Here is a 17,703-nt window from a genome sequence, read left to right as displayed (position 1 = left end):
CTTCAAGTAACAGAATTGCCTTAACACAAATAAACATAACATAAGAAATATAAGAGAATTTCAAACCATATTATTAGAGCACATAACCAACTAAGCATAACACATCATTCACCCCTGCCTTTAAAACAACACATCAGCATACAATTACAGTGTATAATCGCCCAGATAGGACGGCATATGTCTGGAACACAACGAGGGGAGGGGGCTTGAGTTGGCGATGCATCTGGCTGCCGATTTTCCTCGTGGTCCGCCATTTCCACCTGCTCGTCCCTCTCAGCTACCGGGCGTTCATCGAGATGTTCATCTAAACCTTGTATAGGAACACGTTCACTGCTGGCCTTGTCTTGAAGTGTCTCTGTGCCTGATTCAACACCTTTGGGCGAGAGATGGCGCAGACACTGGTTTTCCCGCATATTGCGGATTAACATCAAGTAATTCCACCTCGTCCACCAGCAGATCATATTTACTGTAACGACTTGGCGCTCGAGATAAACGGTCTTTTGAGTCGTTAACCAGGTAGGTACAGTGTTGCCCTCCCACTGGCCGATCTCCGTTGGTAGCCAAACATCCGTTCGTGCGGAGTGGTATTAGTAGCAGTTGAATGCGGGCCATGTGAAAAGTAATTATAATATTTCACTCTGCACATCTGATTTTAATAATTAATTATTAGAAACAGGATTTTCTATTGAATAATGATAAAAATCTTTTATTTTTCAGGTTAACATGGAGGAGCTACTCTCTCTAAAGTGGAACAATCACCGTTCCACGTTTCTTCACATACTGGGTGTGCTCAGGGATAAGGTAAGATATTTCAATTGTTCAACTTTTTTCCAAGATTATTGCTGGTAATTATAGTGTGTTTTGTTCGATAAATGTATGGTCAGGTAAGGTTATGTTGGTCTCTGCCCAGCCTCACTCCCTCTAGTTGGGTAAATTTGTTTATCATGAGGGTTATTGGGTTTATCCTCAGTGACATCACACCTTCCTTTCTGTAGTATGAAAATGTTATCACGTTTCAGCTGTTTATAGTCATTTATCCCCAGATTTATCCTGAAAGATGTCCAAACTGCACAGCTCTTGAGGATGTGCCCAATGGCTCTTCATATTAGTAATTTATAGCATTGAAACCTGCACTGTTACAATTTGAGAAACACCACAGTACAGTATTTGATGCTTATTTGTCTAATTTTTGGTAAAGATGTAAGTTGTGAACAATACTTAAAGAGTTTGTTGAATTCATATACAGTACAGGGGGTCCCTGGGCTATGAACTGGTTCCGTTCCTGAGGACGTTCTTGCGTCTGATTTGTACGGAAGTCGGAACACATGCTATGTGCATACCCTACTTACAGTACAATGTTTAAAATCCCATTATATCATAGCCTAACTCCTTGTATACATCGAAAATCACTTAATATAAGAGAAAAGAAGAAATAGAATGACAAAATATGTAAATGAAAGTAAAAAATAAGTCATCAGGTAAATAAAATACTGTAAATCTCAAGTTTGACCCCGTTCGTATCGGCAGGCGTTTGTAAGTCGGGGACCCCCTGTAATGAAGTAACGGTAAGTATCCTGGAGTTGATTAGTTTATAGTTTGTTGGGTTAGGATCTACTTTATTGGTTACAATTAATGATGGGATGTCAGGTAAAACATGTAATATTATGGGTTGGTTTATTTGATGTAATTTGTTGATTTTTTTTCAGTTAATATAATATTTTTCCCTTTAAAAAGAAGGTAGATATGATGACAACCTATTCCTTTAATTAGTTTGTCTTTCAGTTCCAGTGTCAATCCTAATAATTGGTCGGCTTGCTTTGCTTTGTCATGTACAATAAGTCCTCTCTTAACATCGGGGTTACGTTCCCCATAAGAAATAGATAAAATGCGGGAGTTAAGTTCCTGGGCCTCCCTTTGCCCCATGAAAAAAGTTACATGTACAGAAAATCATTGCCATTTCTATTGAGAATAGTGCATAGAACTACAGTAGTAAGTTTGTATTGGTACTCACTGATGGGTGGAGGTGGTAGAGTGAGTGTGTGTTGGGTAGTGGGGAGGTGAGGGTGGGAGGAGGGTGGTGAGTAACTGAGACTGTGCGGCTGCCTCCTCCTCCTACTCTGACTGGGGCTCCCCTTCCGTTGTCTCTTCACTACACCAGCATCAGTCGCACTTGATGGGTGCTTGGAAGTCATTTTGAATGGTTAGAGTACAGTTTTAGAGCAAAAACACTTAAGCACGTGCGAATGATGTGAGGACGTAACAGACGGGCTTGGGGACGCTGTGACTTTCCGCGAGTGAGGCAGCGCCGAGAGAGCGTAGCGCTGCCAGACAAGAGCGGGTGATGCACCGTAGAAAGTTGTCTGTGGCGACACAAACCGACGTAGTATCGGATCACCGGGACGTTAAACGAATTTTTGTCTGAAGTTCAGCGACGTAATACCGAAACAACAATAAGCGAGGACTTACTGTACAGTGGTCCTACACCTTCCTGTATTGAATTACATAAAATATGGACAGTATTTGAGAATTGAGTAAATGGCCATACGACGACGATGAATATCACTGAATAATTGTATTTTGCTCATCTTTGGTACATAGATAATGTTTTGCCACAGGACCAAAGGTAGATTTTTATTATTTCAGCTGTAACTGCTCACTAAGTGTTTTAATTACAATGTCCAGTAAACAGTAGCCATGTAAACACTGTTGGTCACTATTTCACAAAATATTTGCTACCACATATACTGAACAGCACTAGTGCACCCAAGGGGTGGGTCCATGGCCCCCCCCCCCCTTCCACTCCTTAAGCCCACTGTTCCTTAACTGTCCGTGATCAGATGCTGGAATCCTACATGTCACCCCCCTGGTCAGGCAAAAGTGTATTTTTTTCTGCCTTATAGGTCCCATTTGGTCTGAAAATAAGGAAATAAACCTCAATTTGCTCGTAATTGCCAATTTAAAGCTCCCGCTCGCTCCCAAGTTGCCAAGGCAGGCCTCTGAGATGATGTCATGTGGATTTCCTTACCTTAGTGGTGCCGCTGTTACGTGTTATTTCGTGTCTCCCGCATTGTCCTTATTGTTGCTCCTTACCCAATTCACTTTCTATTATAACTAATATATATATAATTTATATTACTAATAGTGACAGGTGTATCGTTATCGAATTTATTGCACTACTCTCACTGTTTATGGTACGATGTGGCACCAGCACGTTTCGCCACACGACCCAGGGCCGCAACTACGGGGGGCGAGAGAAGGCCTGGTCCCCCCTGGAGCTTAAGCTAACAGTCCAGACTGATTATGCTTTATTGAAATTTAATTTATAGTTAATAATTTTGATTTATATTCATTTGTTTTATACTTAAGTTATGTGTGTTAAGTGCGTTAAGTCAGAGGATCGTTCAAATACATAGCACGTGCAATTAAAAATTATGTATGTGGCTTCCAGTGCCGTATTAACCATGAGGCACTTTAGGCACTGGCCTCAGGCCCCCTGACTAAGGGGCCCCCAAATCCAAACATTCTCGAAGTTAAAGCTTAAAAAATCCCACAAGCTTGGCCTTCGGCCATGCAATTTCGCTCCCTCCTTGACGAATTTCTGGGTACATCCATGGCCTCCAGCCCTCCCCCCTACAGAATTTCTGGGTGCGCTACTTCTGTACAGTACGAAACTACTGGTATTCTTTTCAAGAAGCTGCTGACTGATTTAGCTTCACTGGGGGTTTATGCACACAGTCTTATCTAATTCACTATCGGTGTAAAACTTTAGTAATTTTCTGTGTCATAAATTGTTGTAACTTCTACACAACACTGGTCATTGTTGGTTGACTTATCAAGTTTTTGAAGAATTTTAAAATTTTCAAGGATATTAAGAAGACATGCAACACATGCAGCTTTCCTCTGCATGTGAAAATGTCTATCTTTTAACTTGTGTGTTGTGTGAAAGTATACAGGACTCATACCTCTTGAAGTTTATGAAGGTCTACTTAAAAAGGTGTCATGGTTAGGTGATAGGAGTTGGATATAGACCAGGATTACATGCACTGTGCTGTGTCCCCTGCACCTCACCACAAACCTAGCTGCTGTGTTGGCACGCTAGCTAACCTGATTTGTATGGTACCTATGTTAGCGAGAGTTTAAGGTCAATATTGGGGAGATTATTTGCCTAGGTGTTTAGCTCGACACTGAGTTTTTAAGGCCTGGCTGTACAGTATAGCAACTATATGTTGACTTTATTGGTTTGGTGTTTAATATTTCAAGATTGAGGTGTAGTGTATAGCATTGTCTTTAGTTTTTAAGGACCAGATATTTATTACTTTAAGTCTTGAGTTTCAAGTTTATGGCAGATGTTGGTTATATCAGTTCCTGTAGGCTAGCTATTGACTTTTAGCAGAGAAATGAAATGACAAGAAACCATATACAGTGATAGTGAGTTTATTGAAAAAGCAAATAGCCATGGTCTTGTGGTTAGGGGACACCACTTTTAGAGTCTGAGAATCTCGGCTTGATTTCCTGGTATGGTATTGTTCTGATCACCTAAAAAATTACTCCCTTAGTTTCACTTGAGGATTAACCTAATCATAATGTGGAACCCCCCCCCCCCCGGCCCCCCCGCCCGCCGCCCAAACGTTGCCTTAGGTTGGTTAATCTTCAGTTGAACTTCTGTTATGGGGGGAATCATCAAGTGGTCCTATAATTTGGAGGGGCAAAATTATTCAACGTCTTAAGTTTATCTGCAGAGGTATACCACTTCTGGGATTGTTTTGACTTTGTGTCCAGACCACATGAATTTTCAGCAGTTGCAGGCTGTACTAGTGGAGATGTGCTGGATGAGTGTCTTACAGGTGCTTGTAGCTTTCTGTGGCTACTTCTACCTTTATCTTTATGGTGCATTAGCCAGTTCTGGGAATTCGGTGAATATCAGTCCCAACTGATGAATCCACGGAGTCTAGTCTGGACTGACACTGCTTTAACCAGTTTTTGGTAACCTTTGTTCCAAGGATTTGGGCTAGAATGGTGTATGGACTGTACTGTACTGTATGCTGTAGAAATTGCATAATTTATTTATAAAGTACAGTATCTGTTATGCGGAAATTTTAAAGAAGATAAAAATCTTGCTTGGGTAGGTTAGTAAGGTTTTGTGGCTGACAAATGTACAGTAAGCAGTATATTGATAGGTTGTCATTAATACTAGTCAGAATGCATTTAACTCGCTTGGTTCAAGTGTTCATGAGCCACAGGTACTGAAAAGAGCTTGCAAATGTGGACACTTTCATGTTGATCACTTGATGTACACAAGCAAAAGGATGCAGTACATAATTAATAGACATAAGACATAGCTATACTTTTTAACTGGACTAGTTTGGGTTATTTAACTCTTAATACAGTATAGCAAGTCCATAATTAGGTTGTGATGTGTGAAATGATGGCAGAATAGTGGGTTCGGGGTATGTCACTAAAATTTACAATATAGCAAGTTGGTTTTCCTATGAACTTAATTTATACTGGTACAGTATGTTGTCCCTCCACAACTTTGGCCAGCCACTGACCATTGGACTAATTGTTTAAAGAATCACAAATCTGAAGATGGCAACATTAATAGTTCTTGTCATCACATGCAACAAATACTGAAGCCAGTACTTAAGAATTTATAATATTGATTGTAATTTTAGGTTTGTTGTAAAGTACATTTATATTTTTATGTTAAGGACATTGATCACTAATCTTGTTGTACTCACGAAAATAACTTTGTATCTTCTACAGCAAGCGTATACGGATGTCACGCTGGCATGCGATGGCAAGTTCTACAGTGTGCACAAGTTGGTGCTTTCAACGTGTAGTGATTATTTCTGTGCCATGTTTGACAAGACAGCTTGTAAGAGCCCAGTTATAGTGCTAAAAGACATTAAAAGTGAGGATCTAGAAGCCTTGCTTGACTATATGTACCTTGGTGAAGTGAATGTGCGACAATGTGACTTAGCCTCTTTAATAAAGGCGGCGGAAAACTTGAGAATTAAGGGCCTTGCTGTACCTGACGATGAACCTCTTAAGAAGGGTGCCGTAACTACACCATCTCGGGCCGAACCGACCAGGAGAGATGGCGGGAGTGGAAGTCCCCCTTCTAAAAGAAAACGGAGGGATGAAGGCGAAGACGGTCGGGAAGACGTCAGACCGCCTCCCCCTCTACAGAGTGGCTTACACACCCCTCCACCACCACCAAGACCAAAGAGCCCTGTTAGTCAGCGGCTGAGCCCCTCCCCTCTCAGAACATCTCAGGAGTCTCTCGTAACAGAAGATCGTGATAGCCGTCCCCTCTCTTCGCCTGCGGAGTCTCCCGTCACCTCTCATGTACCATCTCATCAATCTTCACAACAGTTGACACATCAGCCATCACAACCACCCCTTCAGTCATCACAACCTCTACCTGAACAACAACAGACCAGTAACCAGTATAGAGGGGAGGACACACCAACCTTTGTCAAGGTGGAGATGGAGGAGGAAGACACGGGCGACATCCACCAGGACTCCTACAATTTGAGTGGAGATGGGTACAAGGAGGAGGAGGGTGGAGACTTAGGGGGGGATCTAAGTAATGATCTTCCCGAGTTCTTACAACAAGCTGCCTCTGGTGCCCTGGCTGGTACTTCTGCTTCCTACCATCACGCCTTTGCTGGACCCTCTGGTTTTCAACCGGTAAGTTTGTTTTATGTTCCTGGTTCTTGAACTTGGCCTTATTCTACCAAACTTGTGAATACAGTATTGAGGTATTTCTTTTCGTCTTGTTGATTTACATTTCATATACTGAACATTTTGAATGCCCTTTCTTGTGTTGAACTTCTTTACATGTTTGGGTCTTCTCAACTTCTCTGAAAATCTTTTCCAAACATTTCAGCCACCATTGAGGTACTGGTACAGATTTTGTCTTCTTTTAAAGTGTATGATAAAATACAGTATTTTCGGTTGTTTAACTGTCACAGTACTGAAGCAGTTACTGCCTGCTTGCCCGGTTGTCATCAGTTGGCCATTGCACGACAGGTCACTCATAAAATTTAACCAATCAGGGTGGTGGTGCCAAGAGTTGGGTGAAGTTATGACCCCAAGCAAAAAGGGTTCAGCAAGTTTTTATTCCCCTACCATATAATATAAGGTGTGGGGCCATGTAATGTTACCTTCGTTCTGTCTGGCACTGGACACACTTAAGTTCTGAGTCTTGTTACACAAAGAGGCAGTGTAGCTGGCCATGCACTTGACCGCCTTCACTTTTGACAACTAAAGTTATGGTATGTGCCCATTTACAGTTGGGTCAAATGGGGGTGCCCTGGGTGTGTGAACCAGTGACCATTCAGACATGACACGAGTCCTCCCCCCCCTCTTTACAGGATTAGTCCACCAGGGTGCAGGTCAATGACCCACATCAGGGCCGGGGGGGGGGGGGGGTTTAATAATAATTAAATATTAAATAAAAATAATAGTAAAGGACCATAAAAAATCAATAGAGAGAAACGATACATGTTTGTTGTGTAGTCAAAGTAAGAGAAACAATTGAGACCCTGCAATTGTGTGTAAATGAGGTAGAAAGTCAGAGCAGTAACCTGGGACTTGGTCACAATTTTTGTGATGCCATATGGCAGTAGGGTCTACCATTAGACAATGCATTACGTTATGCTTCCAATATCTTCCCAGATGGTAGTACCTCCCTGTTTTGATAGCTGCCTATTACCTACAGTGCCAGAAATAGTGGGGTTGTGATGGAACATTTATCTACATGTACAGTAGCTATTTGTAAAGGCATCGGGGTAACAGCACCCCCCATTCAACCTTCTTTTTTCTAACAAGTTTTATAGTTCACTTTTCTATTCTTTGCTAATGGTACTGAAGCACTTGATAAAAGCATGGCGAAGCACTGCATGTATGTGAAGGAGCATAAACTACAGTAAATATAACTGCAAAAAAACAGATTTATGTCGGACTGAAGTGTGTCCGCTCTGTTGGAGGTTGAATTGGTTTGACTAAGGCGAATAAAATTATCTGGCATTAACCAGAATAAAATACTTGTGTGACACTACTATTTAAAGGGTTAACAGATGGTGGTGAAGTTCTTGTGTCACATGCTGGTTAGAGACAGTTGTGAATGCCAGTTTATGGATTGGCTCTTGGTAGATGGTGTAAAAAGGATGAAGATTATTATGGCACACAGGTGTTCTGTAGTTAATGAAGAAGACCAGGCAGGGGAGGCATAGGTGAGTTTGGCAATTATGAATATTGTGCAAGTATTTTGGAGTTGAGATATTGTACAGGAAGTTCACTGGTCATGAAAAGGTGAGAGATGTTAGGGATGGAAGCCAGAACACTTGCTGAGGTGCAGACATGTACTGTACTCTGTAGCTTATATGTGGGTGGTGGCATTGGCAGAGGAGAATTGGTTTTGGGTCATTATGAAGGTAGGGTAAAGGAACATCAAGCATACTGCACTGTATATTGTAGGGAAGATAGTGTTCCTTTCTGCCCAGCTCCTAGCCTTGATATAGAAGTAAAGAAAGTGTACTGTAGTTGTATAGTTTTTTCTGGCGCTTAATTGAATTGGTGGTATTCATCGGTGAGTAGTTAAGCAGTTTCTGACTTCTATTTGTAGAAGTTGGCAGAATTTTCATAAGGAAACTGGGTGATGGGAAGTGGTGTACATGAAGACTCAGTTTTCAGAAAGTTGGTTTGACAATTGCTTTATTTCACTTCATACTTTCTACTGTTCCAGACATTGCTTCAATTAAACTCATCACCTTGGTCATCAGAATTGACATTATAATTGTTGGAGTTTGTTCTGTTGCTGGATGTTATTGGTGTCATGGCTTAACCCTTACACCCCGGGTGACGTACCGGAACGCCCGACTAGCGCGCCCCGGGTGACATTCCAGAACGCGCGCCTTCTCCTGTCACTGTTTAAATGCCCAGCGCAGGTTGTCGGGTTCCAGTGTGACTATTTGCCTGTCACGCCACACGCTTGTCCACAGGGAAGCTTACTGAACGTAATTACCTACATTTGTTTGTTTCATTTTTATTGTTTGTCCATTTTATCTTGTATCAAAATAATATTGGTAAAAGTAGTGAAGTATTACTGGAAAATAATGCTATGATTATGTTATAACTGTATTTATTTGTGGAATTCTTATTATTTTATGCATTACTTGCTGTACCAAACACAAAGACAGCCTGGCGACAGACTGCGTGTGTTGCTGAGAACTTTTTATGAAAATAATGCAAATAAAATATTCTAAGTGAATTGTTTATCGGAAATAAGTAATATGGTCGGTAAATATATGCATTACTGGCCATCCCAGACACAAGGCAAGCAGAAAATGGCCTTTAAGTACGTAGTGACCATGAGTGTCGGCTGTCAAAACGACACTGTCTCTTAATCTCCATCGCCACTGTTGCCACAGGGAAGTTTCTAGAGGGTCAATATATAGTTTTTCTTACTTATTTTTTATTGTTTTATCATTTAAAGAGGTTAAAAATTATTTTTGGAAAAGTTTTTATTTTCTCGATTTACCACTGCGTGGGGGGGGGGGACACGGCCAGCAGGGTATTAAAGGGCAGGTTTATTATGTGTGTCTGTCTGTTGACTTCTTACTTCTGAAATGCTTTTTAATCATAATCAAGGTTGGTGTGAGTTTTGTTATTTATTTTTCATTGGTTGGTCTCTCTAACAGCCAACGTTTCCATAGGAGACTGGTGTTCTCTTGTATCACTCTTGTATGCTAAACCTGGTGCCGTCCCGTGGGGTGTTACGTCTCATAGGCTGCTGTATGGAGTGGTTGATTGGTGACATTTAACAGCTTGTATAAAGTGATATTAATAATGTTTTAGTTATAATTTTGTTAGGTAGCTTTTGAAGTACAGTACTGGTAAATAAAATACAGCTTCAGACAGTGCAGGACTCCTCCACCCGCTAGCATTACACACTGTCTTGCTGCTTTTGTCAACTTGTGTAATCGGGCGTTGTGAAAGTCTTTAATCTACGCTGTTGTAAAATTGTAACGATCAGATCGGTCCTTCATAGTTGAACTGAACTCATTTCTGAAGTGAAATGAATCAATCATTGGGTAAGCTTGGTTATGGTTGAGTGTGCATATTTTTCTTTTAGTAGTAATTTTGCATGTAAAATATTTGTCATTAGCTAGTAATAGAGTACAGTATAATTACTGTATGACCACTAGAGTAACACAAGTTGCTTCACCACTTGGATACTGGGGGGGGGGGGGTCTGTATGTTCAGTGTTAAAAGTGGCATCCTGTAGTGAAGGGGTTGATGACTGAAGAGCTAAGTTACAATGATTCTCTCACATGATTAGATATGTTAGACTATTGGATCTTATCTTGAACAGTTTTACAGCAGTGTGCTTATGGACCTGAGTAATGCTCTACTGAAGATAAAGAGTACAATAGCATAGTACAGTATTTTGTGATGAAAGTAGATGATGGCTGTATTGCTTCAATACAAGTTGTGTTTTGAAGTAAATTTCACCAGCTAATTTTTTAAATCATATTGGTTGTTACTAAAATTGTTTAGTCTATTTTGACCAAGAGTTAAGTATTTCTTCAGAACTTCTTGAGCAATGTGTTGAAGAAACGTTTCTTTGCATAAAGTTTAAGGCTACAGAAAGTGTTGGAGGTGGTAAATGTGTTCCTGCATTCTATTAATCCAGTTATGAAACATGTGATGTAAACAACACAACAATGAACCAAAATTAATCTTTAAAACTTTGTTCAAACTCTTATACCATTATTATAAAGTTGGCCTATTTGTACAGTACTTTAGCCTCTGATGGTATACCCTGGGTCTTAACTTGATTAAATTTCATCTGTTGGGTGACGTGCACCTAAATGGTCGGGCAAAGTGAAAATTTGACTTCAGGGATTATTTGGGGATCTGAAATGTGCTTAGGAAAAGGGATCACCTGAAAAATAGTCCTCTCCCAGTTTATATCACAAGTTTAACTTAACCTAACCTTCCACACCCCCCTCAGGTAGAACTAGGTAACATTAACTGGAGGGGGGCTTAATCTTCAGGTGATCCAAGACTAGTTATATAGAAATAAAAATAGCAGCCATGGGGAGGAAGAAGAGCCATCATTGTGTCTGTTAGTGTCCATACCCACATGTTGGTTGAGCTCTACAGTATGTCTGAGGTTTGCTTTATAGTTCACATTGGATTCTTGCAAATGTTTGGTCGTAGAGGTCTTGAAGATAGTGGTTGTTGAGGTCTGAAAATCCATAAGAGAAAATTGTGTGTGTTTACCTAAGGTCTGAAACTGTATATACTGTATTTTGTTGTTAACAGTAAGAACTAGTCTATAGGGGACATGTGGATTAACTTTAGAAATAACGAAGAAAATTGTGGGGATTGTGAGCACTTAACTGTCTAGGAACAGAGGAGATCACCCTGGCCAAGTCAATCATATATCTCAGGAATAATTATTGTGAAGGAGAGATGTACTGCTTGATTGAGCTTTTATTATTTTAAGCTGTGTTAATAATCCCTTTTTAAGACCTTCAGAAGCTCATTTCTTTATGATAGGTTGTTATAACTTACTTACAGTAGTTATTATAATCTTTTAATACCTCTTGACTGTGGAGGGGGGGGGGTTGTAGTCATGATGCTGTCCTAAGTGAATCACAGGAGCTCATTATGACACCAAGTGACTTATTCTTCTCATGACTTGGTAATATATGGAACTGTTATATTTTCCCTAAAGAACCTTAGACTGTGAGAAGACCTATTACAGTTATTCAAGATATAAAATGAGGCTAATACAGTAGCTTTAGCTTGAGGAATTATTTTAATTACAGAATTATTTGATAAAATAATTGAAGGAAACATTTAGGGCAAATGTGGGGAAAGCCTTTTAGTTAGCAGTTATAGAACACTGGAATAAGTTACCATCTCGTTAATGCCAACACAGTATGATCCTGCTGTTCTGGATGTGTGTTGTGTGCCCGAGAGGACCTGGGCTGGGGTAGAGTTATTTCTTAATACTGTAGTAGTTTTTCTATTTAGCAGTTCATCTTCTGTTAACAGCAGTTTCTTTCTGCTTGATGAATTTTTCCGCAAACTATTGGTCTATGCTTTGTGTCGTCACCAAACTTGGGATTCGCTCTCAAGGTACAGTATAGGGTACGTGACTTAATTTATTGGTAAAACCATCAAAGAACAAGCTCTTTGATGGTTTATTATGTGAGTAGTGGGTGAATCATGGTTGTACAGGAGGGGGACTGCACTTTTGTGTTCACGCTCGGTGCTTCTCAGAGAAGTTGCTGGATGGTCTTCTGTCTCTTTATCTTCCTGGTTTTACTAATCTTTACCAGTGACCTGTCAAATGAATCCCAACCTACCTAACCTAAAAACCCTGTATCTTAATTTTTTTTTTTTTTAGTTTTGGTATGAACATTAAATGTTGCAGCAGTGTTTCACAATTTGGGATGTCATGTTTATAGTTTTCTTTAGACACTTTACTGTCCAGTATGTGTCTGGAAAATGTATTGTACCTTAAAACCAATGAGGAAATAAATGATCAAGAATTGGTAGACTAAGGCTAAGTACTGCATGAAGCAATCACATGTGAATGACCTATAATTTAGCCATGTACTGTGTGTAATTTTTAACTGAACATGAATTTTTCTTGTCTGTATTATTACACTTGAACTGGGAAGAAAGTAAGTGTTTATTGAAGATTTTATTTTTGTTAACCATCATAGGAGGTGTCTGGTTGGCAAGGGGACAGTCAGTCCCTGCCAGGAAGTTTTGCGGGGCTAGGCTTTCAGCCCTCCACACAGGACAATCCACCAGGGGTGAGTGTTACTACTTCGTTTAAAAAAGGAGAAGCATTACCAGTTCTAAATTAGCTGTCAGTTACTGATTCCCTGCTGTCTGCCACAGGGAAACACTTATTTTTTTATCCATTACCACACAAGTATATTTGGTGACGTACATAAGTAGTGAATTTTTTCTTTGAACAAGAAATATTTGTAATTTTACTTTATTTTGTTTATGGCTGAATTTATTTATTTAGTTTTTTAGAGTCTTAGGATGATTGATTGAAGGTTTACACATGACCATTTACAAGCAATGACCACTTAAGAGGCAAATGGCCAGACACATGTACAGAGAAACAGACATGCCCAGGTGTATGTATTGTAGAAGGAAAAAATGCATGTGCAAATAATGAAATGCGTAAATTTCACTAGATTCTCTCAAGTCACATATTGAACAATCAAGTTATTCAGCTTAACATGTGGAGTTGGTTAGTAATCAACAAACACAGTACAGTATAAACTAACCTGAACCAACATAAACCTTCTCTATATCTTATAGTCGAGGTTAAGTTATTTGTAGCCACGTTCTCTTGCAAACCTTTACTCAGTAATATGTACAGTAACTTTATGTAGGTGATGTAGTATAGAAGGCCAATGATACACCTGAGAGTGGTAGGTTTAGCAGGACAACCATCTTATACAAGGTTTTTTGATGGAACTAAAGTTAGCAAAAGTTTAGTTTGATTTAGATGGCGGGTGTTTACTGCCCTTTTAATTTTGTTTTTCAATACGTCACCGAATAGTTGTGTTGAGGTTCACAACTGTATCCCATTGATGACCGAAAACTATGAGTCTTCCCACAAATGTCCATCAATATGTGAATTTTTTTAAGTCGTACTTCTTCAGTAACTTGGTCAGGGAGGCTCAAAAGCTTTTAACAAGTCTTGTCACACTTTTCATCTGTCCATACTATTTTGTTCACAGGTTTGAATTAGATTAAAATGATTCATTGATTCTTGTTTGACTTTTTTTTTTTAAATATTCATTTCCTCACATTATTATAAAGAGCGCCACACTGTTGAGAGATACTTTTTATTTTATTAATTATAATAATATAAATCATAATCCCTAGTTTGGAATTGACTCCCCTCAAATAATAAACTAAAAATAAAAAACCCTTTGTAATGTGCTAGATGAAGGAAGCCCCTTTGGAAGCCTGTGTAAGTATTGGACATAAAAGAAGTAGCTAATAACAGTGCTGTACACCTCTTAGTAACATTATATATACTATAGAGATTGAAACAAAGCTTATTAACTGGTAATGCTTCCCTATAAATGGAAGGATTGATTTGGCTGCCATGTCTATTTGACTACTCTACTGTTAATAATAGTAATAATAATGCAGATGTTTTTTAAACCAATTTGTGCCATATAGTCCCTTAAGATTTTATTAGTAAAATATATTAGAGCACAAACAACTTTACTGACTTTTGCTGGTTTACTAACATATTCATTTTCTGAACGTGTTAAAGTGATTTTAAAGGTCATTTGTTTCTCTTGCCAAGATTACTGTGTAAAATTTTTCTATTTGTTGGTATTACGAGTCAGTGTAAACTCTGATACTGGGTCAATAAATGTACTTTTTAAATTAATCAAGTTGAATTCTTTATAAATATATTTTTACATCTTTGGCTTTGTTTTGTGTAATTTTTTGTACTTAATAAATTAATAAAACAAGGTTTCAGATAATTTTTTTTGCTATAATAGTGTAGATTCCAGTAATGTACTAATATTTGAGTAACAGTAGATGGTAAACAGCCGTACTGATCAGTCCTTCCATTGTGGTACAAAGTTATGTTTTTTTGTATGTCTTTGTAGCAAACTGTACTGTACTTCACTTAAAATAACCTAAGAATAGTTTTAATTGTTTCATGTATATTGACTGACTTTGAGTTTGCTGCAAAGATTCCTTAGTTTTAGAAATGTCAGGTTTTCTAAGATGCTACAAGTCATGTAAAACTGTATATGTATATATATTTAGTCCATGTTATACACTGCAACTTATAAAAAAAAAGGCGATAAATTCAGTCAAGGAAAAAAGTTCCATGTAACATACACAATGTAGATTCTGCTGATCATGCTCTTCGGGTGGAAACTCTTAGAAGTATTGTAGTTTGAATTGCCGACAAATGTGCCTCTTAAGTGGTAATACTGGGTGAGATCGGAGTAGTAATTGACAGGATTGTTAAAGATTTGGGATTATATTCAAAGGCTCATTCATAAGAAAAATTTATAACTCATGGGGTACAGTATTTCCACTGGCATATCCTGTAATTTCCTGTGCGGATTTCACAGTTTTCTCAGCACAGCAAAGAGGCTATATTCAGTGAGGCTCACGTGCAGTAGTTCATGATACGTTGATGCAGGCAGTTGTAAATGCACTCGAAACATCCAAACTTCTTACAATTGGAAAATTTGATCCTGCTAATACATACACTCGTTTCGATATTAAGTATCGGCTCTCGGCAGTTGTGTTTGTCCAGATGTTTGTGTTGAAGTGTAAAGCGTGTAGGAGTGCAAGTCATAGGTTTAGTCTTGCTTTAGTGAGTTGAACAGACTGTGGAGGTGGAGATCATTATAAACCTTGATATTAATGATAAACCTTTTGCTGCCATTTAAAAATCCATCCTTTTCCCTGTTGATTACTGTTCTCGCACAGTGACCTATGTTCGAGTGGGGGCATTACAAACACGAGTACCTCATACACAGTTGATGAGCCCTGTAGCAGTGGTCTTGGTCGAAGGAAATCATCCAGCAGGGATTCTAGCCTCTCTCTCTAAAACCGAGGAGTGTTTCATATGCTTGAGTATTGTTCAAACTAAAGCTGTGTGTATATATAATTTTAGGGAAGTTATGGAAATGCTGTATTGTTCGTGGTTAGGATGGATTCATTTTTGTCGTTTTCTCCAAGTTTGTGACAGATTTGGATCATGGTTGAGTTTTTATTGTTGTTATGTTCCACTTGTTTCCACCTTCTCTTGGGTGTACACAGGCATGGGGATTTGAGAGTGAGACAGTGAGGATATGATGTAGCTGCCTGGTAAAACAAACTATTGATACTGTACAAGGAGATGCTAAGGACATGCATGGCAACACTGTATGTTGCAGGATGTACAGTACAGCACCTGGTAGAACTATAGGTACTGGAGGGAGGGTTATATAGTACATGAACAACTGTAGGTATATTTGAAGGCAATGAGGTTGCCTAGCGTAGGCCAGCGCCATGGTGTGTGTGTGTGATCTTTGATATATAGGGGGGGGGGGAAGTATTATAATAGAGTACAGTACTTCATGGTAATACAAAGAAAGTCAAGGTGTCATTACTAATTTCAAAGAATCCTGAAGCTTCTTAAGATCAACCTTTCATGGTGTATCGTTGTGCAGTGATAAAGATTTGCTTGTAATGTATTTTGAAAAAAATAGTCACTTAATTTTTTATGCATATTGATTTACAGTATTTGTTTGTCTTATGGGAATTAGATTTATGGTATTGTTTCCCAAAGTTTTTTTTTATCTCTGTGGATAATAGTCTGGAAAAACTGAAGCTAAATTATTTTGGCCTTCAAAGTAGGTTGTGCAACATAAGTGCAGTCCTTAATGCTGTGTTGTGCCTCACTCAAGGGTTAAAGTTGAATGAAGTTGTCCGATCTTTAAATTGTTTGACTGTGTCCTGGTCGTGTTGCAGTTGGTCTTATTTCTTTACTCCTTATTTTGCAGTGAAGGATATTTTTTTTTCTTATTTTTCTGAACAACATACCGTACTTCATACTGTACGCTCGTGTCATAGTTAACCCTCTCTCTGGCCCAGGAGACAGGTTGTGTCACTAAGATCCCGGCTGGTTTCGGGCAGTCACATACCCTCGCTCTACACAGCCAATAAATGCTTATAAAGAATTCATTGTTGATCCTGAAACTTTATTAAATCAAGTCCAGTCACAGTTTTGGGCCAGTAAGCAGGATGTTGTTATGATGATTCAACCAGATTTGGATGAAGTAATTTGCAGCTCTGGCCAACGAGGATGAGCTTTGTCTTAACGTTGATAATACGAAATGGTTAGCAAAAATTTGGTGAAATCCAATTTGGGCGATTTTTTTTTTTTTTTTTAGTCTGCAGCAGATCTTTATGATTAAATTATATATATTTTTTAATTAGTTTGTGGTACCAAATCTAAATGGGCATAATTGATACTGTATGTATAATTTGTATGTATACAGTACAGTATATAAATGTGTATGTGTATTTAAGTGAATATTAATGAAGTTGCAGCATCTTAGAACTCCTCCTTCCATCCTTTATATCATGATGTGTTTGTTGTATGTGCAAGTTTATTTTACCAACATCCTATACTGTGTAGCATAATGAAAGCTGGCTTACTTTGTACTGCGTCAGATGGCATAACAGCCTCTCACATGCACTGATAACCTGTTTCGTGAAGGTTTGAGGTAAAACGAATTTAGTTCCTATATTGAGTTGGGGAAGGTACTGTAGTTGTGAGTAACTTACTGTTAACTTAGGGTGGAGAACATTGCTTTCGTTGTATTAGGAAACTTACTGGAATGGAAATTTTGTTGCTCTTATCTATAAGGAGACTCATACTTTAAATGGAAAACTATAAACACTGAGCACTGGTGTTTGTGTGTAGTGACTCATCACCACTGTACAGTATTTGGATGATTATTGCACTTAAGTGAAAATTTTCTCATGTCATCGGTTACTAGAAATGAGATGCACTGCTCACTCTTGCTTCATGATGATGAAGATTTGTGCCACAAGACACCATTATAAAGTGACTAACATATTGGGGTAAATTGCTGACTCGGAACCAACTCCTTG

At 38.9% G+C, this 17,703-nt stretch overlaps 1 protein-coding gene across 36 annotated transcripts in view; it reads left to right on the top strand.

The window, feature by feature from the left end:
• Positions 1–17,703, top strand: part of LOC121868246 (longitudinals lacking protein, isoforms A/B/D/L-like) — an 84,762-nt gene that overhangs the window by 1,332 nt on the left and 65,727 nt on the right. For all 36 annotated transcript variants that reach the window (XR_006089343.1, XR_006089344.1, XM_042368573.1 and 33 more), the window contains exons 2-4: positions 718–801; positions 5,764–6,693; positions 12,753–12,845. Coding sequence is in view for 34 of the 36 variants with exons in the window: in XM_042368573.1 (XP_042224507.1) it covers positions 724–801; positions 5,764–6,693; positions 12,753–12,845 (1,101 nt within the window). In the remaining 2 variants the exon portion in view is untranslated. The remainder of the gene's footprint in view (positions 1–717; positions 802–5,763; positions 6,694–12,752; positions 12,846–17,703) is intronic.

This window comes from Homarus americanus, unplaced genomic scaffold (assembly GCF_018991925.1).
Source record: "Homarus americanus isolate GMGI-L3 unplaced genomic scaffold, GMGI_Hamer_2.0 scaffold19318, whole genome shotgun sequence".
Classification (NCBI taxonomy): domain Eukaryota; kingdom Metazoa; phylum Arthropoda; class Malacostraca; order Decapoda; family Nephropidae; genus Homarus; species Homarus americanus.
Note: the sequence above shows the minus strand (reverse complement) of the source record. Positions and strands in the feature narration are given on the sequence as shown.